At 32.6% G+C, this 27,644-nt stretch overlaps 1 protein-coding gene across 1 annotated transcript in view; it reads left to right on the forward strand.

Annotated features, from left to right (window-relative positions):
- LOC129233536 (tRNA (guanine(10)-N2)-methyltransferase homolog) overlaps nt 1-26,659 on the forward strand; it is a 39,805-nt gene extending 13,146 nt beyond the window's left edge. Inside the window, 8 exon segments of the mRNA XM_054867548.1 lie at nt 8,626-8,760; nt 10,824-10,980; nt 18,055-18,135; nt 21,442-21,606; nt 21,969-22,038; nt 23,234-23,365; nt 23,830-23,947; nt 26,513-26,659. Coding sequence (XP_054723523.1) covers nt 8,626-8,760; nt 10,824-10,980; nt 18,055-18,135; nt 21,442-21,606; nt 21,969-22,038; nt 23,234-23,365; nt 23,830-23,947; nt 26,513-26,605 — 951 coding nt within the window. The 3' untranslated portion in view covers nt 26,606-26,659.
- Nucleotides 26,660-27,644: the final 985 nt, after the last annotated feature.

Consider the following 27,644-nt stretch of genomic DNA (forward strand, 5'->3'; position numbering starts at 1 on the left):
TGTAAAATTTTCATTTGTATGGTACTTTTCAAAGCCACCTATTCAATGTAACTGGTTTCAGCTTTGATTCTTGACCAGTGGTTGGAAGTAGCACGCTACAAGTAGCGACGCTACTGTAGTAGCTACATTTTTTAGTAGTTTGTAGTGTAGCGCACTACTTTTTAAAGTGTAGCGAGTAGTTCGATACAAAAAATAGTAGTTTGTAGCGATTTCTGGAAACTACTTTTAAACAAATTAAAAAAAAAAAGAATACTAGGTTCAAACGAATTTGAATGGCGCAGATTTTACACAAGTACACTGTCAAATAAAATGAGAAAATATGACTCATAAAAATACGAGCTGACCTCAGGCATATCATTTTGACTCCATACGTTCTATCTGTTTGACGCCATTATTTTGTTTGCCATCGTAATTTTCATATTTCGCCAATAATTGTATTAAATAAAGCTTGACTTAAAAAGAAAAGGATATGAATTAGCGATAACCTCCAATTTAGTAACTCCTTTGTTTTTTCTGGCTGCCGAGAATGTCCCGTGGATTAACGTTTTATACTCGTATTTTAAAGAGATTATTGTCACAATACTGTAAAAAGCACTTAATTTCACAAAAATAATGATATTGGTGATTTCGCGAGTTGAAAATTTCGTGAATTTTATTAGAACAGACCGAAAGTCGAAAAAAAAATATTTCGCGAATCTTAAATTTTCGTACTTACGACGGGCACGCGAAAATTAAAATCTTGCGAAAATGAGTGCTTTTACAGTATTCACTAAATAAAGAAACTACTGTAAATGTTATAGAAGAGGATGATATTGAACTGCCCTAGCCGGCTTACAATAAATACGAACATTTTATGTAAAAGTAGGATAACAGATATTTTTGGGGGGGAAAAAAGAAAAAATAAATATAATTCTTAGAAATTTTCGATGTTCAGATGAGCTAATTTATCAATCTAAACCTTTTTTTTTTTTTTTTTTTTTTGTTCAGTCCTCTTACGGTGTTGCAAAAAAAATCGAAAGTTGATTTTTCAAGTTGCACGCCCGGTTATATTTTTCCTTTTGCGTCAAAACAATGGGGTCGTTTCCGAAATTTTAAAAGTATTTTTTTTTTCTGAAAGAGCATGCTTTAAAACATAGGATTTAACCATGTTTTAAATAATTTGACTAAATTTAATATTTTAAACAATTATTTTAAATGGTGCAATTTCACTGTTTACGCTTCTGCAAATGACATCACAAATGATGAACTGCCATTCACTGCTGCCATAAGCAGATCGCAATACTTAATTTGCATCTTTACTCACGTGTACTGGCAATGATAAGGTTGATAGCAAGCATAGATCGCTATATTTAATTTGCTTCTTGATTATCATAATGTGGAAACGTGGTAGACAGATGCTCCAAAGTACGTCATTTGTGACGCCATAAAGACCACGCTTACTTTCAAAATAGGACATTTTAAAAAATTAATTAAAAAATAAACGTTGGGAAAATGGAAGTTTTTTTCTTGCTCTATTTTTTTTCTGCTTATTCTATCAATTTCAGCGATTAAAATATTTTGACTGAAGGAAACAACATCATTGTAAAAAAAGTTTTGTTATAATTTGAAAACAGCAACCAGTTCCGATTTCCGTCTGAAAGTATAAACCAGACTAATATATCTATTTTTTAGAAACTCGAAATTCCCGTTGATAAAACGTTTCCCTTATACCATACATGCACCACAAAAACATTTATTTAGATTAGAAAACATTTAGGTATCCCACACTTGGCCTAAAATTTATAATTTTCTTCAAAAAATTTATTTTTTCGATACATATTTTTTTAAATGTAAGGTAAATTTTATGAAATTATCAAACTGAAAAATATAAACTATAAAGTAGGTAATGAACTTTAGACAGAAATGTTTGCTCTCCTGCAATATTTAAGTCTCCCACATAGTACTCAAAGATATGGATTTTTTCAAGGTTAGGTTAAATTTTTAATTTTAAATACATTATTTTTTTTTTAAATTATTCATTTGCAAATGCATAGGCGGATTTAGGCCGAAATATTTGGAGGTACAACAATAACAGGGATCTGTTGAGCGGGGGGGGGGGGGATTCCCGGAATAACAAGGCAGTGGCGAAATCAGAAAATAATTTTAGGGCGGGACACACTTTTAATCCAAAAAAATGCGATGTAAACCATATTTAGTAAGATTAGGGGATGGGCAATTCTTAACATTTCAAACTGCAGAAAAAGTCTTAAACGAAAGTCGATATTAGAAGCAATGGGTGAATCTAGCTACTGCTTTGGAATGGGATTCATGCCCCAGAAAAAATTTGAAATAGTATGAAAACGCAGTTTTACAGTTCTGGGTGATATTTTAGAGAATCAAGAAAGGTACGTGTGGCTCCAAGGCTATTTTTAGAAATTTTAGTCTTATAAATATGATTATAGTCCATATTTATAGTTTGGGTTATGAATGAGACTCATAGACTGCCTCCAATCGATTTTTTGAAACCAGATAGAAATACGTAACCCCCTCCCCTCCCCCCACGCTACCTCTTTAACTTTTCATAATTGAAGTTCCAAAAATACTACGGAGGACAGTTTTTGATGCTGTTACCGGATGGGGTGTTCTAGAGCTCTCCCCTGGAAAATTTTCGAAATTCAAGTCCTAAAAATAAAGTTCTTCTGCAATAATCCATGGTATTAAAAAAAAAAAAAGGATTCTCCCACTTAAATATTTCGAAATAGTAGTTTTCAAAACCAAAATATTAACACTCTTTGATGATAATAGAGAAAGGGGGGTCAGAGGCCCTTCCTCGAATATTTTCCAAAATTAAAGTCTTAAACACATGAATGTAAGACCATATTTGGTAACGTTAGGGACACTGCAGTTTTTCAAAACGGAAGCTCCAAAAACGCAATTTTAAACGATTTTCGATGTATTTAGGTGATTAGAAGATCTTCTTTGGAAATTTTGCGAAGGTGAAGCCCAAGAAACAAAATTTGAGGTACTCTGTAATAACTTTAACTGGAGAAAGAGCTTTGGAGAAGAAACATTTTGAGGACTAATAGAAACAATAAAAAAAAAGGGAGGGGAGATATGAAAGAAAGAGGATTGTGCGAGAAGGCACACAATTCACCGCCAAAAATATGAAGCTGTTGAAAAATTTATGTGTCAATATTTCTTTTTGAAAGAGAAATTAAGATTCTTTTTTTTTTTTTTTTTGTAAAATAACTGCGTTTTCCCAAAATGAGATCTTTTCTTCTCTTTAATAATAAAGAATATTTTTTTAAAAACATCTACTCAGCATTTTGTGGGGAGGGTAGGCAGTCTTGTGCCCCTTCCCCCTAAATATACAACTGCAGCAAAATGTCCGGAAGTCCTCCTTCAAAAATTTTTGATTATTTACCTTAAAATTGTTGGTTTTCGGTTGATTTCGGTGTAGATTTTATTGAACAAGTTTCTTGCAGTAGCCATGTTTTTTTTTTTTTGGACTTTATTAGCCATTGTTGTTTTAAAATAGAAGAATTTGTATTGATATACGAATAATACTCAATTACAGAACATGCAATTATTCTATACAATAACACAGCACTGAACAATAAATAGTTTGAGAAGTTTCTTTACTTGCATGAAATTATTTATTAGGGTTTTTTTTCCCAAATGGATAAAATTACTTTAATTCTTAATATGAGCACAGTTATGTTTTTCTTGCAACACTGGATTCAAGTAAATTTACTAGTATAGCAGCTATGAATTTTTTCCCCCCAACTGCGTGCGTTTCTGAGTGAAATATACTAATTTTTTTTAAAAACCCAACCAAAAACTTTGGGGTGCAGCGCACCCCCCCCCCCCCCCCCCCCGTAAATCTGCCTATGTGCAAATGCTGATATAAAAATGTGCTCGCTAATAATTTTTGAATTTTTTAAAAGATAAATAGAAAAAATCATTTTTTTGAAGAAAATTATAAAATTTAGGCCAAGTGTGGGATCCCTAAATGTTTTTTAAATTTGAATAAGTGTTTTTGCGGTACATGTGGGTGTGGGGTATAGGGGCAACGTTTTATCAACAGAAGTTTTGAGTTTCCAAAAAAGGTTGTTTTTTTTCGATTTGGCCAGGCATACAAGTGCTGGTTGCAAACCGAAGTCGGCACGGGTTGCCATTTTTCAAATTGTATGATTTTTTTTTCCACAATTGTTTTGATATAAGAAGAAAAATATAAGAAGGTATGCGAATTGAAAAATTAACTTTCATTTTTTGTGGGACACCCTAGTGTGTTTGCTTTTTGTTTACTTATTTTTTGAAAAGTAGCGAAGTAGCGACTACATTTCAAAAGTAGTTTGTAGTTGCTACATTTAAAAAAAAGTAGTTGTAGTTAACTGCATTTGTAACAAAGTAGATGTAGTTGTAGTTGGCTACAAAAAAAATTTAGTTTTTCCTACCACTATTCTTGACCTTCCATTAACATAACAACTCTATGGTGCTAGCATTTGTATGCAGTATAGGTTTTTTAACAGTAAAAGGTTCATTGATAATATCCAAAAATAGGGCGAATGTGAAAAAAAAAATTTAGTACTTTCCTAGCTCTGAGAGATATCCATGTATGCTGACCCTGAAAGATTCTTGTGCTTAGTCCACTTTAGTGAAAATAAAGTTTAAACATATAATTGAAGATAACGAGTGGCTAGATTTAATTATTTAAAAATTTTTTTTTGCTATTATTATTTTTTAATTTAACCGGGGGAAAAAAGAAAAATCAATATTCTTCAAAAAAAAAAAAAATGTATGAAATGGAATTCCAACGAGAGAGAAGTGTTGAGAATAATTTGTTAGATACATTTATCTTTTAGAAGGACCTTTAATTTTTGAAATTATTCAAAAATAGTGGACTAATTAAAAAAAAGGGCTGTTATGGAGCTCATGTCTGTAGAGACAGTAGAGTAAGTTTTTTATTTTTTTTTGGGGGGGGGGGGTGAAGATTCTCTTCTTTTTTTTCCACATTTTAATTTTTGTCTGACAGTGGTGGATTTACATGTTTGCTGGTCCCTCACATTGTATTTTTTGGGCCCCTTTGCCTACCACCTTTAAATTAAAAGTTTAAGAGTAGTTGACTTTTGAGGGACTCTTGCAGTTATGGCATGATAAATCCGCTGCTGTCTTTTGAACTGATAAATTTTTCTGCCTACTTTAATGTGTAGGTTAGAATTCAATTTAGAATCTTTTTCTAAAAATTTGCGATTTTTCAAAAGTCATGAAATATCTAAAATATATTTGAAACATGGAGTATTTTCAACTTTAGGTTTTAAATATATATTCGAGCAAGTTTTTTTTAATCGTATACTAAAAGAACATTTTATTATCTTAGAATAAAGTTGCTAAAAAGAAAAAATATGATGAATGGTAAATCGAGTGGGGACTGTACATTCAAATATTTTCAATGCATTTTGCTGAATTGGAAAAGGAATATCAGCTATTAAATCTTAAAAAACAATTTTTCTGTAAAATTACCATCATTTTCTCTTATTCACTATTGGGAGATGCTGTCAATGTTCATTTTAACCACAGCTGTGGAATCAGAGGGAAAATGACCGGCTCCGACTTTGAGAATTTTAGAACCTTTGATTCTGACTCCTTTAGCCCATAATTGGTCCACCTGTGACTCTGACTCCTTAAGCACAAGCAGAGTAGCAAACTTTGAGGGAAAATTACCAACTCCTTCACCACAATATAAGTCCGACTACAACTCTGCAGTCCTGTTTATAAAGACATCTGTCATCCAGACAAAATCGGTCATTATAACTGGAGGTCACTATAACTCAAATGTACAAGATATTGCATGTTTTGTAGTCATATTTGAAAATATCGGAATAACTTTTACAATTTATGCTTTCTTTGATTAGAGAGAGTCAAGAAACAAAATGATAAATAATTGTGTATATTAAACAATATGTATTTACTTTAAAAACACATTTTGTGACAAAATTCACTGAATTCCAGTCATTTCTAATTTAGAGATCATGGTTTGCCTTTGCTTTTTTTCAGATTTTATAAATTTCAATATGCCAGTTTATACTCTTATTTAGATATTTCAGAAGCTTTCCACTTTTCCCAAATCAATGTCTTTCATAATGCTCATTGTTTGCGTGCAGCTTTCTTCAACTATATAACTCTTTCATCATTAAATGATTCCTTCCAATTGAAATATTTTACTTTTAGAAGCATGAAATTGTTAAATACAGTTGGATCCTTATTTACCGAATTCACCAGGACAGAAACTTTTCTACGTTAAATCGGGGTTATTCGTAATATCGGGGTGGGAAAAATATTGGGAAAAAAAATCATGAAAAAATCATTCACCTTACCTAAAACCCCTAATAAGCAACTGCGCAAAATATCTTTAATTAGAAAGTGTACACTTTTTGTTCAGGGGTGTAGTATAGCAGGCCTCCTCGTGGTGCACCCTGGGTAACGCAAAATCTGCTACATCCTTCGCCATCTCTCTTGCTGATCCTATTGGTTTAGGGTTTATACTGACGGATCAGCCACTCCTTCAGCTGGTAGAGCAGGTGCCGGTGCCTACTCCAAACATTTTAGTCTTCAGGAGCCTCTCGACACTTGGGCGGATAACTTCGATGGAGAAATGAATGCAAGTTTTATGGCCATCAGATCTATTGGAGAACCAGCTGAACAAAATATTGTTCTCTTTGTTGATTCTCAGGCTGCGATTCAGACCATTACTGGTTACAATCTATATCCTTCAGAACTTGAGCTTGAGTCTAAAAAATCCATTGACTCTCTTTTGCGTTCCGGAAGAGAGGTCTTCCAGTGGATCCCAGGCCATTGTGGCATCTATGGAAATGAACTAGCGGACATCTTGGCTAAAGAGACTGCGTCCCTGCATTCACCTTCTCACCTGGTTCCACTTAGAAACGCTAAGCGACTTCTCGCAAGCAAAATCCAACATGCTACAGTCTCTGCCCTGAGGAACAAAGCTGACGGAAAGCCCTAGGCTTGCCTTCTGGATGATGAACAGCGTACGCGCCTTTCTCTCCTTCCCAGAGCCCTGGGAGTTGCCTCTTTCCGAACCATTACTGGACATAACTATCTACTGGCCCATTTACATAAAGTCAACCTGGCAGATTCACCTCTCTGTGTGCTCTGTGAGGAGACTTCTCCAATGACAGGGGAGCATCTTTATAGATGCTCCTCTCTTCATGATATTCATAATTGTGATGATTTCCAGGAACTTAGCACCCTTTGAAGCCTCTTCATTGTTATACTGGACAGCAAGACGCCTTATGTTTGAAAGAACAATGGTGGGCGTAATGTAAAAAAAAAACTTTTTATTCAGCATTCCACGACTTATTACACGCTAGTTAGTTTGAAATTTTAAACTACTAAGTAATAGATGTTTGACAACTTCCTTGATACTTGACTCTAAATAGTTATCTTTCGACTTTATGACTAGAAGAAAATTCTATCTTTTGCATCCTGCTGCATGAGATATGGTTTTAGTTTCCAGGCCATGTAAAACATTTGAAAAAGTAACAGTTTTCATGGGAGCTTCACTATCGCTTTCTGCATCAGAATCACTATTCGTTGGTTGCCCGCTTGTCCTCGCCCATTAAAAATTGCTGACTCCAAAAAATAGTCTTTTCTGCTTCGGACAATATGGATGTAACATTTGGAAAACAATCCTATATTCCTAACACAAATTAACAAAAAAAAAATTTTTTTCCCTGCTTTTAAATAATTCGTTATTTTGGGGTTTGGTATTCGGTAAATAGGGATTTTTGCCTTCATTTTAGTCGCTGGAAAAGAAAAATTCGTTTAATAGATTTTCGTTAAATCGGGGTCCAACTGTATTAGTTTTCAAACAGATAGTCAAGAATTAAATTAAGTTGAAACGTAAGTTTCGACATTACATTTGAATAAACGCTTCATTTTGGACACTCTAAACGATGTTAAAAATACCTTACAATTAAGGAACAGCAAGTGGGATTTTATGAATTGTTCATTATAATGGAGGGGTCAGAGTAATAGGAGGTCATTTATAAAAGTGTTGACTGTTTTAATATTCATCAATTGCTATTCCTGTTAGATAAGCATGAGCATGACTCTTTTTTCTTTGCCAAATCCCTGTAATAAGCCTCATAAAGGGTATCTTCCTTCATTTCTTTCTTTAATCACATGTGCATTTACGTAAAATTAAGTGAGTTATATCCACTAATTTTTAGCCAGACAGATCCATCATTAAATTGTTTTTAATTTTGCTTATGTATTGTATCATGAGTCGTGCATAATACCTATCTAAAATTTCTTGTATCATTCAAATCATTTGCATCAGTAATTTTATTTTTGAAAAAAAAAAAAAATAAGAAAGAAAAGATGATGAGGAAGTTTTGTCTTAATGTAGCATGAACTAATGTTGATACCACAAAGGCCACTTATCTAATCATTGTTTCAAGGTATCTATTCTTCCAGTAATTGCTTCAAAATGTTATTTGTTAATGGTGAATATTGTCATTTTTGAAAATGAATGTAATTCATTTACATTTGTCATGATTAATGTGAAGTATCTTACTTAGTAATCCTTGTAACAAACCTGTTGTTTTTAATTTTCTTTTGTAGGAACTTGCCTTCCTTGCTTTTGAAGGCCCAATTAAATTAAAAGATCCAGATCACAGTTTTTTGTTGATGGAATATTATGGAACAAACAGAAATTTCGCTCCCGAGGATCCTTATCATTTATTTTTTGGTCGATGGGTAAGTTATTGTTATTCTGTTTATTTGCCAATATTATTTATGGTGAAATTGGAGCTAAATATAAGTAATATTTTAAAACAATGAAAAAATACTGCTTCTGCATAGTTCTTATTTAAGGGGTATTCTAGTCTAGAAGCTTGATTTTAAGATGATTTTATGGGTGTAATAGAAAAGAACAGTTGCTATTTTTACTATCCATTTTTATCAGCTTTTTATCGATTTTTTAAAAGTATAAAAATACATAATAGTTGAAAAAGAAATTCAAAATTGTAGTTGGTGAAGGCTGGCAAAGTAGGGACTCTAAAAAAGGGGATCTCCTGGTTGACGAGATTCCAATCCTCCACGTTATCAAAAACAATGATTAATTCTCATTAAACAAGGATGTAGAATTGTCTGGACATAGCCGATTTAAAAAGAAATTTTTTTTCACAAAATGGTGTCCTTTTGAAAAAAAAATTTTTTTTTTGGCTCTTTTTTTGAATTTTGGTATTTTTTTAAAAATAATAAAATAAAAAATTATAAAAACCCCTACGTGGGGACAATTTTTATAGTACTAAGAAAGTCTGTACCAAATTTCAAGTAAATTGTTGCATTAGAACTTGAGACATCTTGTCAATGGTATCGAAAAAACTAGTTTCGAGAAAAACACTTGAAAAGTTTGCAGTCTCATTTCAGCAAAAGAGTTTATTTTAACAAAATTAACAGTAACTTCAAAAATAATTTAAATTTCAATAACTCCTCATACAAACTTATTATTAAAGATCTAAACTTTAAGAATATGAAGGGAAAAAAATCAATTTTTTTTGAATTTCTAGACTAGAATATTCCCTTAAATAAATTGGGGGTCAAAATTGTCCTAATTCTCCTAAATTCCTAATTTTTTGAAAACTTCCTAATATTTCAAACTTTGCCTTGAAAAGCCTAAAATTCATTTTCATTTACTTGCGCTGGAGTTCTATAGAAAAAGAGAGAACTCTTCTTAAATCGCTTGGAACGTTCTCTACTAGTCTTATTCAATTTGTTCTTTGCATCTCGCAATTCGAATTGAAGCACTTCTGCCCTTGCATGGTAGAAAGCACTTGTTTGTAAAGAAGTTTGCATGGCATGATGCTGTTCCAGTGGGTTTATCACAGGGATCTGAGAGTATGAAATGACGAACAATAGTTCTGAAAATCAAATTTTAGTTGTAACCTATAGCCATTGCCCAATTTATACCTTTAAGCCTTCTTTTTGTTATTAATAACTTTTTAATCCAGAATTTGTTCTTATTGATAAAAACAATAAAGTGATCAAAAGGCAACGCACTAAGCGGTCTGAGAAAAGTATTGGCATATGAGACTTATTATACAGGGTGTTCCGGTTTAGCAAGACCTCGTTTTTCGCAATCTTTAGTCCCAACAGCATACTTCCAATTGCAAAAGTGTACAAAATCAGAAGCAGAGTTAAGATATTGAATATTTGAAGCCAAAATAAAAATGAGTCAAAAAGTACAAAATTTAACTTTTTATATTGCCCCTAAGTCCCCTAGCTTATGTGTAGGGACATTTTCTCCACTGAAAATTAATTCAAACACAAAAAGTTTGACATTTGTATGATCACAGCTTACCGAGGTATACAGCGTTTTATGGGTTACACCATTTTATTTTCGAACACCTTTTGGAGGGAAATATAGCAGTTACCAGTTAACCAGGGTTTAAAATTGTATGTGTGCACGGAGTGTGGTTTTTGAAATTTTACAAGGTTTTGTAGTGCATTTTTGCATATCATGGCATAACATTTGCATTTATTTTTGAATAGCTATGAAAAATATAAATACTTAGGATATAAAATAAAAAAAAGTGTGTTGAGTTTTTTTCCAAGATGATAATGCTGTTTTTATTTTATTTATTTCTTGAAATTAATACTTCAGTAGAAAATGCAATCTTTTTATCTAAAGCTGTGAAAATAAATCAAAAGCAGTTGCCAGGAAATTGAAATGCCTAAAAAGTTGTTCTCTAGAATAGAATGTACTATTTCTTGATTTTGAATATGTGAAGTAATTGCTACTTTTTGAAAATAAATAGATTGCTGATGGTCAACGAACTGTTAGTCAAAAAATAAACTTAAAGACACGGAAATTTATAGGAAATACCTCTATGGATCCCTTACTCTCTTTAGTAATGGCAAACATGGCATGTGTTAAACCAGGAAGCATTGTTCTTGACCCATTTGTTGGATCAGGTATGTTTTATTAGTTTTGCTATCTTGCCTTGATCTCTCTTTTTTTTTTTCTATTGAAAGGTCACTATAGAGTAGCTATATAAATAGGGCGTCACATTAGATTAAGTTTTTGCCATTTTGGATCGGATTTTTCATTATTGCTCTGCTAGGGTTACCGCAGCAAAGTTTCTGGTTTGGTCAAAATTTGGCAAAATTAATATTTTATTTAATATACAAGTCATATGCTGCTAATAATCGCTCGCAGCTAATCAGCAAATGCGATAACTTGCCAGAAACTACAACCACTCAAACACGCTCTCCGATCCAAAATGGCTGATCTTAAGCTGATGTGTTGGCTCATATATATATATAGGGGCCTTTGGTCATTAACATTTTAATTTTTAAATTTAATTTAGGTTGTTTTGTTTATAGTATTCATTAATAAATAGTTAGGGCAAACCTAACTTGGCCACATTGTAATGCTTTGATTAGGATCTGCGTAGCCTTCGCAGTGCTGCCAGGTTAAGTTTGCCCCAACTGTTGTTTCTACTGTTTTTTCTGTAGAATGCAACACCTTTTGCTGTAATTTGTGATCGAAACTTATTAGGCATTAATTTAACTTAGTTGATTGTCTAGTTTACAACTTTCAAGGGACCACCAAAAAATCGCCCTTTAGTAGAATGTGTCCTAAAACAGCATTTTTCTAAAGCTACAGAGGTTCGGGGATGTATGTGTAAATCTTTAAATAGAGAAAGTAGTTTAATAGAGCATTGTTAAATGGAAAACAAACTAAAATTGACACTAAGTCTACATGGTATACGGTTTCAAAAAAAAAGAAAAGAACCCATAAGATTAAAAGTAATTAATGGCTTTTCTTTTAGACTATCACTAAGTCAATTCTGGGGAAATTTCGATTATTTTAAAAGTTTAGTTTTAAGTCAAAACTAAATGTTGAATGAAAACTCTTGATGAATTGTTGATTTTAAAAGTTATTTTTATTGTCGCAAACCTGTAAAAAGGTACAAGAGTTTTAAGATTCTTTTCTTTTTTGCTGAAAGGGAACTGTTGCTCTGGTCTGTGAATCATACTATTTTTTAATCATACATACAGTATATGAAAATTTAAAAAAAATACAGACTTCTCTTGCAATTTTAGGAAGGCACTAGGAAGCAATTGCATTGATAACAAGAGGGAAAATTGAAAATTCTTTTAAAAGCCTTATACAATTAAAAATCAATTACAAGTATTTTATTTGTAAACAAATAGAAACTGGCAACAGATTAAAATTTTAAATCATTGCTTTTAATTTCCTTGTCAGCCACCAATGAATTTGGTTACTAATAGGTGAATAAAGGCTTAGCTGTATTTAAAATCTTCTTTAAAAACGTTATAACTTGAAAGGTATAACATGAAAGTTCCAAACAAATTCTATCAGACAAAAAAAAAACTTTTTATTTGGTTCTAAATTTAAAAAAAAATTTAATTTAGTAAATTTTTAAGTTTTTAAATATACTTTGACTACAAAATTGACGAAAAGCCTTTTAGAGGATTTTTATTAATATCTTCATTAATTAATGCCATCCAAAGACACAACCTAGCTAAGAACATTCTCGGTCAACTCTCCTTTCGCACAAATTTTTTTTTTTTCAAAATCAGACCTTCGATTTAGGCGTTACAGTGCCACAGACAGACACACAGATATGTCAAACTTATAACCCCCTTCCTTTGTGTGTCAGGGGTTAAAAATAAGTCACAAAAAATTGAGCTGTGCTGAAATTAATAATAAATTTGCCTATTTAAAAAAGTAATAAATAAACAACGATCATATACAGTAAAACCTTGCTACAACGCTATCCGATACAACGATAAATCCCTCTACAACGATAATATTTCGTGGTCCCGGTGAACTCGCATAGGAATTAATGTTATCCTCCTCTCAATATTGCGATATTCTCTACAGCAATAAACCCCTGTAAAGCAATGTTTTTTTAAGTTTTCAACCCCTCTTTATGACGAAAATTTGGTTTTCAAGTACAGTAAAATCCTGAAAATAACCCCTCCTATTTTCAAAAAAAAAAAAAAAAACTTAAAACTTTATTTTTTCTTTAAAAATGGTTAGCTCTAAGTTTCGCGCTACATTTTAAATAATGCGTTTCCAAAATGGCGTCACGCTGGAGATAGTTTATTTTCACAAGTCAAAACAAAAATGCACCTTCCAAAATAAATAAAAAAGCAGTACAATCCTATAAATTTCTTTTGCAACACATATGAACAAAAAGAAAAGGCGCCCTTGTATCAAAAGACATCTAGACCAAAGGAATAAAGAGCTGAAACGGTCCTTCCTCCCCCTCCCCCCCTGAGATTGTTCTTTTATTTTCTTTAAACCACAGTGTTTTTTCTTTTTTGGGAAAAGAAAACATGCACATGGAGAGGGAAACTAAACATCTAAAAATGCTTGCCAAGTAAAAAAACAGAAACTGTTCTTTTTTTTTTTTTTTTTTGATTGAGTAGTAAATGAAGATGATCCGAAAAGGTGTAACATTCCCATCTGATTACGTCATCACTGTCACATGATCGACAAAAACAAAAGATTTGATTTTATTCACTAGTGTATTTTTCCCTAAGATGGCAGAGAGAAAGCAAATTTCATTTCAAGATGAACTCAACGTCATCAGCGATATTGATGATGGAATGAAGCAGGTTGATGCAGCTAAGAAATATGGATTATCTCAATCTACAGTTGCAACGTTCCTCAAGAAGAGGAAACATATTGAAGATGCTGTGAGATCAAATTCAGTTAATCCCAAGCGAAAACGACTAAAAGTCGCGACTAATGAGAACATTGATGCTGCAGTCCTGAAGTGGTTTCAAGAGATGAGGGCAACAAATATCCCAATAAATGGACCCTTGTTATGTGCACAATGACGGAAATATGCAGCAATGCTAGGGAACGAAACTTTTAAAGCTAGCAATGGTTGGCTAATGCGTTTTCTGGATCGCCACGGAATCATTTCCAGGAAATTCACAGAGAGAAAAAATCTGCTCTGATGAATGAGGCAAATGCCTGGAGACAAGAGAAGATGAAAGATGTTCTTCAAAAGTATGCACCAGAAGACATTTATAACGCTGATGAAGCTGGGCTGTTTTTTCAACTCCTCCCTGATAGAACATTGGCATTTAAGGGTGAAAAGGGTCACGGCGGGAAGAAATCAAAACAAAGATTGACTAAGCACCTGATCCCTAGATTCTTTTGTGTGCCAATAGTACAGGAACACATAAAATTCAACCTCTTGTTATCGGCAAATCTTTGAAGCCAAGGTGCTTCAAGAATGTGAGAAGTCTTCCTGTGGAATATAAAGCCAATAAAAAGGCTTGGATGATGTCTAATTTTTTTCTGAATGGTTGCTGAAGTTAGATAAGGAAATGAAGAAGAGGAAGAAAAAAATTGCATTGTTGATTCATAATTGCTCCGCTCACACCTCAATCCAAAATTACAATGCGTTGAAATTGTTTTTTTTTTCCGGCCAACTGCACTTCCATATTGCAGTCACTCGACATGGGCGTAATTAAATGTTTTAAAGGATACTATAAGAAACGTTTGGTAGAATCGATACTTCTGGGGATTAAAATAAAGTGGAAGACCCTTTTAAAGCTGTAAATGTTAAGGACGCATGTGACTTTATTGCTGGAAGTTGGTGGGCAGTAACAGAGAAAACCATTCTGCATTGTTGGAAAAAGGCCGGTTTAGGTGTCTTAGAAGATAAAATGTTATCTGATTGTGATGAAAATTCCTCAGACTGTGATATTTTATATGATCAGGAAATAGTTTTGAATCTCCAAACATCTGTGTCCCAACTCGAGGAAAAAAGGGGCAAAAAAATATGCAGTGAACGTGGAGGATTATTTGACAGCGGATGACGATCTTACTGTTTTCGCAGGAGTTACTGATGAAGAAATTCTCTCTGAAATTACTGGTGAGATGGAACATAGTGGAGAAGAAGACGATGAGGAGGAAGAAGATGATGATGATGATAATACGAGTCCATCACAATCCTTATTGTCGACCCAGGAAGTACTTCAATCAGTCAAATCTCTGCGGACATTTTTTTCAAGTCTTCCATCCACAAACGAGGATCATTTTTGTACTTTGGACTCAATGTATACCTTGTTGATTGACTTAACAGTCAAAAAAGTGGCCAAACAAACAAAAATATTGGATTTTTTTCAATAAAAACGGATTTGAGGTATGTTTACGAGCTTATTTTCGGAATTAATTTCAATTGATAGTAATATTTAATCATAATTAACACCTTGCCAATAAATGTATTACAAATATACTATATATAAAAACATTTACACCTAGGTAATGCATATACTATAACATTTGAATTAAAAAAAACCTATTGTATTATCAAAATATATAGGCCCTCGATATAACAATATATCCCTCTACAACAATATATTTCTTTGGTCCCCAAAATATCATTATAGCGAGGTTTTACTGTATTCTGCCATGCTAAGCACAAAAGTCGTATCGCACTTTTTATCGAAATTGAATTATGGTCACCAGGTGATTCTTTGCCACATATTTTACCTTAATACAATGTTTCATGGTCATTTGTGAATAATATTTTTTTTTTAATTCTGAAAAAGTTGCATCTGAATCAAATACATGGAGGAGCAAAACTTTAAATGGCAATTTCTCACTTTGAACTCAGATGCAGATAAGACTTTTGCCCTTAGCACGGCAGTATTGTGGTCTTAAGATAGCAAGTAGACTACTAAATTTTACTTTAATAATACAGTAGACCCTCGTTTTACGCGGGGGTTACGTTCCACGGAAATGTCGCGTGAATTGAGACCTAATACTAGTGTTAAAATAGGGGTTTGGTTCCATAGATAACAAAATACTTCATTCTAGTGATAACTAATTGTATAATAAGTTTAATGTGTACTTATATTGACGTTTATGCCCAACATGCATTAAGAAAACATAAATTAATTTCGTGTTCTGTTTATAAAGATGAGCTTGCTATGATAGTCTTTTGCCAGTCATTAAGAATTTTTCTCTGTAATTCTTTGCAGAGCATTAACGCATCCATGATTACTTACGTCATTTCCGTGATAGAATCTTCCTTCACTAACTAATCAGAAAAATCATTTCTATTGTCTAGAAATGGCTCAAAATTTTCAATGTGAACGCTTTTGGTTGTGCGTCACCAATGTCGGTATCCTAGTTGGTTTTGTCCCCCTTTGTCACTCCTAAAAGCTCTTCTTTCAGTGAGTATTAAATAACTTTTTTACTTCTGGAAAGAGCCATGGAACCAAACGCGTAAAATATCTTCAGTGGCCCAAGCTTGATTATTAGCACGCCAAATACAGTTGATTACGCGTAATTCTAATCTTTAGGAGTTTGGATTTTGAAAAGGGGTAAAATTTTATGTGTTTGCATAGCCGCATCCACGTAAAACCGAAACTCATCCATGTAAAATAAAATAAAAGTGTCAAATCTTAAACCCTGTATAATCGAAACCACGTATAATAAACCCGTGTAAAACAAGGATCTACTGTATATGAAAGGTATTTTTATTATTTTATCTATTAAAGTCTTTTTGTTTTAGTGCATATTAATTTTATTAAAATAATTTAGTTAAAATTTGTCTTTTTTGTGCAGACTTTGCTGTGTAGGTGTGTTTGGTAGTTCATAGCAAAATGTGAAGACTTATTTATTTCTTTACAAAACTAGTTTAAAGGTATCTCACTAGGCGTTTCTCAATTTTGTTCCTGCTGGCACTCTCACTGGTCATGTTTTTTTGTACTTCATGAGTGTTATGACCTGTATCACTTCTTCATTAAGGCTAGATAAGAATTTAATATTAGGAACTGGGATTTATATAGTAATTAATATCAGAAAAAATTACAATATTTTTGGTCAAGTTCTTAGTGTTTTATGTAATTTAAATATGTGGCATTTAGAGTCAAAACCAGTTTAATAAATCTGTGTTACTTTTACAGGATAGGGAAGACAAAAAACATTTGAGGCAGTGAGAAGCAAAAGGATGTAAGTGCTAAAATTAAAAATTTGGAGATAACCAGGTAAGTTGCAAGTGGTAGGTGAACCTATACTCTGTTTCAGTGCAAGAGATGGTACTCGTAGCTGTGGTAGGTGCTGCTATACAGCATAATTTAGAAAAAAATAAATTCAATGAAAGTCCACCCAGGATCAGAACTTTTAACGCATTTTACTCAAAACTTGAAAATGTCTACTTACATCCATTTGCTTCTCAATGACTTTGTGGATTAAGCCGGGTTTGAAATAAAAATGATTTTTGCAGAAATTTTGATCTGATTGAGCTTTAAATCACTTTAGCATAATATTATCAACTAAGGTCAAATTATGAAAAAAAAAAAAAACACTTTTGAAAAGTCATAGGTGAGATTTTGAAACTAAATGCCTCACATTATATGCCTTATAAAACTATATTTTTGTAGTAGTTACATTTATTATTTAATGTGACCAAGCACAAGTTATTTGTGGTTTTGTGTACTTATTTTCAAAATTTGGAATGAAGCTATGCGTTTAGGACTTCTTTTTCTTCTGCCACTTTTTTTTAAGCATCTCACATACTAAATGAGGCAGTGAGAAGCAAAGCGATGTAAGTGGACATTTTCAAGTTTTGAGTAAAACGCGTTTAAAGATAACATCCTAGGTAGGCTTTCATTGATTTTTTTTAATCATGCTATACAGCAGCACCTACCAGGGCTACTAGTACCATCTCTTGCCCCAAGACAGAGGAGGGGTTCACCTACCATTTGTACTGGTTTATTTCCAAAATTTTAATTTTGCCACACACATCCCTTTGCTTCTCACTGCCTCAAATGACATATATTTGAACAAACAAATAATTGACCGCAGGGAAATGAAGTGTGGCATTTAAAGTGTTAAGTCTATAATCTAAACAGGAAACTTAAATCTTCTATTATTGGAGCTTATTGATTGCAATGGCAGGAGGGATAAGCTTCTTCTGGATGCTTGTGATTTTAGCACATGTGTTATGTATTAGTGCATAGTTAAGTTTAATGTAATAATTTCAGGTGGTTTACTTGTTGCTGCAGCACATTTTGGGGGCTGTTGCTTTGGGACTGACATTGATTACCTGATGTTACATGGAAGAGGTATGTGTTACTTTACTCATAAAAAAAGTTTCATTGACTCTGTCATAAATCAACCTTTTCCTGCTGTTGATCTTTACTGATAATAAAGCTGAAAGTCTAGAAGTCTGGATTTCTAGATCTCTATGATCATAGCTCCTAGACTGTTTGGCGGATTAAAATTCAGTTTTGTTCCTTTTTTATTCCGATTTTAAGCCCATTTTTCACATAAATTTGATAATATAGGGAAGAAATATTTCATTCACATTTTTACGTTTTAGGTCATTTGAAAGCTTAGAATTTTCTGCATAAGACGAAGCTTGTTCGAAGTTTCTATGAGCATTAAGAGAGCTGTAGGAATCCTTTAAAAAAAACAAAATCCATGGCTTACCTTAAGCAAGCCAAACGATTCTAAATGATTAAGCTTGAAAATGTAATCAAAAATGAAAGGTAAATGGAAATTAATTTCGATGCTGAAATTAACTTCTGCATGCTACCATTGTTACGTCTTTTACTACCTTTGATATTTTCACTACTTTCTTTTTTTTTAATTGTGTTTTAAACATTTTTAAAAACATGCTAATTTTTGCGATCGTAATTCTTTTTTTTTTGTTAAAAAGGATTTAAATCATGATAGTTTATCTGTTAAGAAAAAGTCGTTCACTTATTTTCTTAGTTTTTATGGAATTATGTTCAGTAAATTACTACATTCTTTCTGTAGTGCTTAGTTTTGGAAAAATGTCTTATTTTGTGCTTGAAGCAAGGAATATCCTTCCTCTTTTAAAATATTTGTAAAGCTTCTGCTGTTTTCTGTTAATCTACATGCTGAGTTTTCAAATCTGTCAAAGGTATGAAGAGATCTTGAGAATTTTTTTTTTTTAACTTAACATATTGTAAGTGTTACTTGTAAATATACAGGCAAACCAAATAACCTTTTAATTTTCTACTACGGGCAAAGCCAAGCTGGTACCGCTTGTTACAATATATGCAGAAGATTTATTACATATGTAAAAAAATGTTATAAACGCTTTCTTCTGACTCAGTTATCAAACCTCATTTTTGTTTCCTATTTATTTCTCTGTATAATTTATTATTTTAAACATTTAGTTTAACTTGAATATTTTTCTGCCATTAAATTATGGAGTATCAAGTAAATAAAAATATTTATAGTCGCATGCATTTTCTACGAGGTTTGATCCTAAAGTAAGGTTTCCATCAATTTTACAAATATACAGCACCGTCTATTCTCATTGAAATTTATGTCATTGGAAAGAAAAATCATTTCTCTATTTTCATACACGATTGCCATCTTTTTCTGTGCATTATTGTCGACGGTGCTCTAACTTCTCTATCGAGTGTAACAGAATTCCACTTCCAACCTTCTGAAAAATTATTTCACCCCTTTTTTGACTCCCTCGTCGCTCAGGAAATGTTGACCATCAAAGTGTTCCTTAAACCAGCGAGTAGAAAACAAGTGGCAGTCACTAGACTCCGGCTCCAGATTGCAAGGAGAGTGGGACATGACAGTCAACAAACCACTCCGTTCTTGATTGCAGTGACGCTTCCTCAACAGGTTGTCGGTGGAATTCTGTGACACTCAATATAGAAGTTAGGGCCCCGTCGACAATAATGCACAGAAAAAGATGGCGATTATGTATAAAAATAGAGAAATGTTTTTTCTTTACAACAATGTAAATTTCAATGAGAATAGACAGTACTTTCTGTATATTTGTAAAATTGATGGGAACCTTACTTTTGGATCAACCCTCATACATAAATTCTTCGTGGAGCTTTATCATCAGTAAAGCTTCAATTGCAATTAAATGAAAGAAATTTGTCAGTGTACTTTTTATAAATAAAAATTATTTACATGACGAATTGATTACTGATTTTAAATAAAAAATATCAAACATTGATCCAAGGAAAAATAGAGAGAGAGAGATGTTTTCTTTTTGAAAAATATGTTACACCTAGTATTAGAATATTTGCTACACTTTAGTTTTCAAATCCATGTTGGTCCATGATTTTGGTTTGCAACTTTCAATTGGGCTTCATTTGTTTCGGAAAAACATACAATTGACCAAAGAATGTCCAAATAAAATAAAACATTAAAAGGTAAGCAATTATTTTAACTAAAAAACTTTTACAGCAACAATGATTACAGTTGGGGCAAAGCTAACCTGGTTGCATTGTGAAAGTTACAAGATTACAATGCTACCAGGTTAGTCGTGTTTTAGATTAACTATTTACTTTGAAACACATGCATTAAATTTATTAAAATGAAAGTTGCTACGGGGCTGAAGTTTAGCATTGAAAACAGGACAAGGGGTCATTGTTTTAAGCTATTTAAATCTCAGGCTAACATAGATATTAGGAAAAAATATTATTTTAGCAGGGTAGTGGAACCTTGGAACAGCTTACCGGAAGAGGGGGTAATGAGCAAGGGAGTAGATAGTTTTAAGAGGGCCATTGATCTTCACTGAGGATTGTAAATTGACTAGGACCAGTCTAGCTGGGCCCAGAACCTGTTGCTGGTCGTCACTTTTGTATTTGTATTTGCATTTACAATCCTGAAAAATTTGCTAATTTTTAATGTTTACGATAGATCTGCCGTGGGCAGGTAAAGGATAGTAACTGCAAATTTTTCATCTTTTATTTATTTATTTATTTATTTATTTATTTCATTTTTGTCATCTATTGTACATTAGCGTTACTGGACAAGCTTGCTCATTTGGTTTCTGCTAAAAAAGAAAGCGCGAAAAAAACGTCTAGTTCCAACATTTTCCTATTGTTAGTATTGAATCCAACACACATTTCTTCAAATATCTCAAAAAATCATTTCTGCAGATTTTGCCGTTAACCTGCCCACAGCAGAGAGCTTTAAACAATATTTTTAAAAAGCAGTTATAGTCAAGAATTGTACATAGAAGCAACTTATTTTTTCCTTTTAAAACCTCTGATATGAAAAACAAAATTATTTCAATCAGAACTTTCCTAAATAAAAACACTTCAAATCAATAACAATAATGATATAAACCTGATGGTGAACAGCACAAGCTGTTAAACTTGTTTTTAAAAGGAATATTGTTTTTCTGTTACTTCTAGAAAGCATTTTTTTCTATAAATATTTTGTGAGCAAACAAAAAATCAATTAAGTGCCAATTCTTTTATTCAAAATGTCCTCTTAACATTCTGTTAAGTTATCTGCATTAGTATAGCCTGAAAAAAATAGTTTTTTCCCCTGTTTAGTTCTTGGGTAAGCTATTTTAGATGAAAAATTACTTGATGAATGTGTATTAAATGTTTTGAGATGTATTTCTTTTTTTGCAGCAAAGCCTTCAAGGTTAAATCAAAAACGCCGTGCACCAGATGAAAGCATTTTGTCCAACATGAAACAATATGGCTTAGAATCTCAATATCTAGATGTTATTGTTTCTGATTTTGCTCTTCCTTTATGGCGAGTTACCTCTCTTTTTGATGCTATTATTACTGACCGTAAGTTATTTTCTCATAACATTTGCTGCTTAATTCACATGGACATTTTCTTGTTAATTCAGTGTTATCTTAACCTGTAACGGGAGGTGAAAAAGTAGGACGTAACAGGAGACATCAGGTCTCAGAGACCGCTCTCTTTAAAAAATTCTTTAAAACCATGTAATTAAGATACATTCCTGTAATTTCCGTCAGAGTTCTTTGAACTTTTATTAGCAGGGGGAAAAATATTTTTGAACTTTGAGTGGAAATATACCTTTTCCGAGGAAATTTTGCATTATTTTTAAAATTCTAATCCTGTTTTTAAAGCATTTTTAAGGTTATTTTAAAAAAAATTGAAAATGTTGTTTTATCTCTTTTACTAGCTCCCTATGGAATTCGAGAGCCTACTGAGAGGATAGGAACAGAAAAAGATTATAAAATTCCAGATCATTTGTAAGTTATATTATAAGGAAAGAAATTTCATTCAAAATATATTACTAGTTATTTTCTCTATTTATATTATTGGCATTCATCATCATTAATGTCATTCAGAGATACTGTTGAGAGCTCTTTATTTGTTGATCAGAATCAATAAGAAAAGAGAATTGGTAAGACCCCAGGAAAGTGATTTGTTTATAGCGTGCAAAACTTTGTTCAAAATGAAATAACTTTCATGTGTATGGGGAAATCTATACTTTTCAACAACTTTCACTGGCATTTTATTTAGCTTTCTGGAAAAATACTGGGATCACTTTCTTATGTGCATTTTGAGTTACCCAATTTGTAGTGAGAAAGGCTATTTATTACCTTTGAACTAGTTGCTGAAATCATAAAATAAATGTATAATTCACAATATGGTTTTTTACTGTAAACATTTTTCTGAAGTAATTATTTTTGATCTGTAAGTAAGGTGTTAAATCTTAGTAGTAAATTTGAAAAAAAATAAATAAAATCAAATAAAATAATTTTGCTGCTGTTAATATGACGAGACTCAATTTCAAGTAACCTACAAAATGATGGGTATTTCTTTTTATTATAACTTAAATATTCTTTTGTGTGGATGTTTGAATCAACATCTCAGTAATACTAAATGACTTTCACATTTGCCTCAAAAAGTGAACTTCCGGCAATGCCTGCGTTGATTTCCAGTACGGAAGACAAGGCTACCTAGCAGCAATCCAATGATGGCATTGCTATGGCGATGGATCCAAAAAGTTCAAATCAAATTGTCAATTAGTTAATTTCCAAGTTCAAATTTAGAAACTAACCAATTGTTAATTTCTTCAATATTAGTCAGCTATCTCCAATAGATGGCAGTGGTCTCTGTATCAACATTGACTGGTCCTTTTGTTTCGACCAAAATCGAGTTCATTTTTGCTCTATGTTGAAAGCAAAGAAGTGATAGGCATTTAGTATTATGGGGGCGTTGGTTTTAACTAAGGAAAAATTAAAGGAGAAAAATATTTAATTACTTTAAGCTAACTAAAATGAATAGAAGTGCATCTGTTGTGTAAATGCCTTTTTCTTCCCTTAGAAGTAAATCATTCGTTTAGAATATTACAAGTTCCTTTACCTAGAATCATAAAAGCGCTACTCCTATGCCTAAACTCTTGAAATAACTTTTATTTCATTGCATTTTGTATTTCAGAGCCAACAGCCACATTCCATCAAAAGTGTCATATTCTCTTCAAGACATCATTGAAGATCTGCTGGATTTTAGTTCAGTCTACTTAAGGCTTAATGGTCGATTAGTATATTGGATGCCGTCTTTTAATGAAGAGTAAATATTTGATTTTTTTTATTTCAGTTGCTGAAAGTTAAAATAATATTTATTAATGCAATATGAAGCTGCTTATAATTTGATAATATTAATTACAATTTCCTGTCTAATTAATATTCTATTCCAATGAAAACTGATCTCTAATTACTTTTCTAGCCCATGAAACGGGACTTTTTAGTTCCTAAATGATCTAAAATCAGCCTGTCTTGTTCATCTAAAGTTGAATCCAAATTTGCACGAAAATGCTTATCAAGTGTTGAGCATTTCACACCAGGCGTACATGATTTTTGCCAAGTGACTCATAAAACAGGAATTGAAAATTTCCACTTGGGCCTAATTGCTCAAAAGTTCTGCTATATTCTGCTTCAAAAACAATTCAAGAACCTGAAATTGTTATTTGTAACTGTTTGTACTTCATATACAGTTTTCACTACAAAATTCTAAAGCTTATCTTTTTATTGCAGTTTTGACAAAACCAAATTGCCTTATCACCCATGCTTAGAACTGAAAGGTTTCTGCAAGCAAGCTTTAACTGGTCATTCATCACGTTACCTTATCACCATGCAGAAAATCAAGGAAAATGTATGTATAAGACTAATTAATAAGTTTTTCTGATTTTTATGCGGCAACTTTTTAAACAGTAACATGAAGTTAAAGAAAATCCTAATCGTATGAAGTTTTGAAAATGTAGACCATCTCTACTCTCTCTCTCTCTCTCTCTCGACTCTTGATTTCTCTTGAATTATGAACTCGGATGTAATGGCTTATGTTTGTGCCAAATTACTGTTTTTTTCTTTATCCATCTCTGTGGAACCATATTTTGGTATACTAAGGAAGAGAAAAGTTTTAAGTAATTGGCAGAGGCATATGATCTGCGAGTGTTGCGATATGCCACTCCATACAAAAGAAATTTAATTTTTATACCAATAGCTTTGTATTTTTACTTAATACAGTGAAACCTTTTTAAGTTGACCACATTTGGTGCACTAATTTAGTGGAAAATGAAAAAAGTATCATAAGCTACAATCGGTGCTAAAAAATAGCTGTGCAATAACAGCAAAATGCTAATATTATACATGGATCTGTGTCATAATCCCGACAGACAAAATCCTGTGTGTCCAAAACCCTGACAAGGTCAAAATTTGGACAGAATCTAAATTTGAACTAATCTTGAAGTCTTTAATTGTTATAAAAAGACTACCGACGATCATAATTTTTTAAAAAAAATAAGTATCTACTTTTTATAAATTTACATGTCATTATAAAATTTAATTTAGTGATCACCAGAGAAAAATAAAACATGAGAGAAGGGAGCAGGAACGGACTCGGTCCCTTATTACGGCAACAACCTTCACTTTCTGGAGGGTGCACTTGAAGGGTATAGGATAATGGTCCCCCCCCCCCCCCATCAAAACGTAAAAAGGGGGCATGGATCACACAAAAATATGTTCAACATTTAAAAACAATTTTTTAATTCAAAAAGTTATGTTTTAACTTTTTGGAAATTCCCAAAATTTATGTTTTTATTATGTTAAAAAACTATTGTACATTATGTTTATGTTTTTCATGGTTAAATTATGTTTTAAAAGCTGGTGAGGTGACACTAAGGGAATGAGGAAAGTTCTAAGGTTTTCGCTTCAAATTTGTCATCATTGAAATTAAACCCTGAAAAACTTAATAGTGTGTTATCTTTGATGACCTTTGAACGCTTTAGAGGGGTGCACCGGTCTAAGAACTGATAGTCCAGTTCGCCCCTGGAATGGAGGAAAAGAAAGTAATGTTTCCCCTAATCTCAATTGAAAGAAGAAATTAAAATCTCTTATGTTCCTACCTAGTTTGGCATTAAAAGTGGTCAGCATAAATTTAACACTAAATGTACCCCACCAACAATTATAGAGAAATGACTTCTACATCAGCAGACCCTTAGTCATTACGATGGCACTCCGTAAGCAGCTCTGGGAGTGTGTTAAGGGACCACTAGGCCTTATTGGGATTTTGCCCGTGTCCGTATCTTGACTTGCTGGGATTCTCGCTGGTTGGAATTATGTTTGGATACCATTATGCGTAACAGGTGGCATGAGAAAGTGTAAGGAATTGGATAAGTACTATGTTTTCTGCAAGTGGTTGCAAATTGTTAACAATATTTGTCATTTAAAAGTAAAAAAAAAAATAGAGAAAGTTTGGGGTTCCAATATTGGACTTAGTGATATTAAAACTTGTAATGCTATGGAACAAAAGTGGTAAGTTTTTAAATGTGTTTAAGTCATAGATTTTTTATTTAAAGTTGCAAAAGTATTTTATTTTTATATAAATACTAGTGTACCTCACAGCTTTGCCCGTAGTAGAAGATTAAAAAATCATTTGGTTCCCCTGTATATTTGCAAGTAATGGATGATGAATTTCTTGACAATTTGCTATGTTAATTTGCTTGTTCATGTTATGGTAATTTGCTCGTCCATGTTATGGTAATTTACTCATCCATGTTATGATAATTTGCTTGGTAAAATGTTCTTTAAATTGGAATAGAAAAAAAAACAAAATCGAATTTTTAAAAAATTTCTTCGAGGTGCACAGCGACATGCTACAAATTTTGTGCGGAATTTCATGGAAATCGTCCAAACGGTCTAGGCTCTATGCACGATCCAGACATCTAGATATCCAGAAATCCAGACTTTCAGCTTTATTATTAGTGAAGATTTTATTTTTTAACACATTTCTCTTGTGGCTGGCTCAAAGTTATTCTGAGTATTCATCTAATTTTGAGCCAGGTTAATAATCCATTTTAAACGGTTTAAAAAAGTTATTTCTTAATTTTGGATAACTATACAATGCATTTTCGTTCGTTTTATGCCAATAAATACTAAACCATAATAAAATAGAAGTGGAGTAGCTAAAAGTAGGGTAATAGTGACTCAAAGATATGCTAAATGCTTTTTTTTTTTTTTTTTTTTTTTGTGAAACATTATGAATTGGAAGTAGTCCGAAAGATAAATGTTCTATTTCAATGACTGCTGAATAAAATTAGTAGCTATTCCCATCCATTTTGTGTTGAAGTTGCCATAAAGGTGAAAATTAATTTTAAGTGCTTTCGTTTTTGATAAGAATAATTCATGCATTGCATTTATTCGTTCTAATATTTCTTTTTAGATGAATGAGTCAGAAAAAGCCCATGTACCTGATGCTGCTTTATCCTTTCGTAAAAAATATTTTGAAGCACATAAGAAACGTTTGCAACAATGAGTTTTTAATTTTATTGTGTAAAGCTTTTATTATAAATAACATTTTTATAAGCCTTGAGAGTTTCTTCATTATTAGTTTTTTAGACTTTGGTCTCTTTTCTTCAGAACTGTAAGCAGAAGTAATAAAGTAACGAGGTTTTTATTAAAACCCTGATTCCCCCAAATTTGTATCAAGGTCCCCCCCCTCCCCACTCACCAGAAAATATCATAATATAGCTTAAAAATGTAAAAGAAAATTTTGTTTAGCAGTTCAAATTGTTTATTGATTTCACTTCGTGGTGCCTTAATGTTTCTAATTCTATTGTCTTTGTGATTAGCAGATACTGATCATCAGGTCCATTGTGACCAGCCAACACAGTATAATGAGTTAATTTTTACCGCACTTGCTAACACCTACCCTGCTTGTACAAGCATGCATTAGATTTCGCTGAAGCATGATCCTTTTATGTAAGTGGCTTGAGGAAAACCATACAAACCTGCTCATGCAAGGAAAATGTAACAAGTGTACCCAGGGTGTGCATGTCTGTCAGGTATGTTAGCTCGTCCCTAGTGGTATTTAATTCAAACAATGCCATCTAGTCACATTTGCATGATGTAATTCTTTAGTGTATTCTTGGTTATAGATGGGCAATGTCATTGTTTTCAATGATCCGTTCATCAGAAGATCGTTCATACTTTTGACCCGTATACTGAACAGGCGCAAGATACAAGGGGAGGGTCATGACTCCCCCCCCTCCACACTTACTGTCAACAATAGTGTCCATCCACAGTGTGTTGAAACACTTTTTTTAATTTAATGCAAACGATTTCAGTAGTTTTTTTCAATTGCTTTGTTATTTCTAAAAGAAAATATTTTAAGTACTACTTCTTTTCTTTGCTTATAAAATTAATTGTAACTTTTATGCCCATTAGGTCCATGGGTGCAAGACCTCCCGTCTCAGGACGGATTTCCGTCTTGGACAAAATTTCCGAGACGGAGGTCGGGACGGAAAGAAATTCTATTACTTTCCTTCAGTTTTTACTAAAAAAAGAAAAATTGA

The sequence above is a fragment of the Uloborus diversus genome, unplaced genomic scaffold (assembly GCF_026930045.1).
Source record: "Uloborus diversus isolate 005 unplaced genomic scaffold, Udiv.v.3.1 scaffold_505, whole genome shotgun sequence".
NCBI classification, from domain to species: Eukaryota; Metazoa; Arthropoda; class Arachnida; order Araneae; family Uloboridae; genus Uloborus; species Uloborus diversus.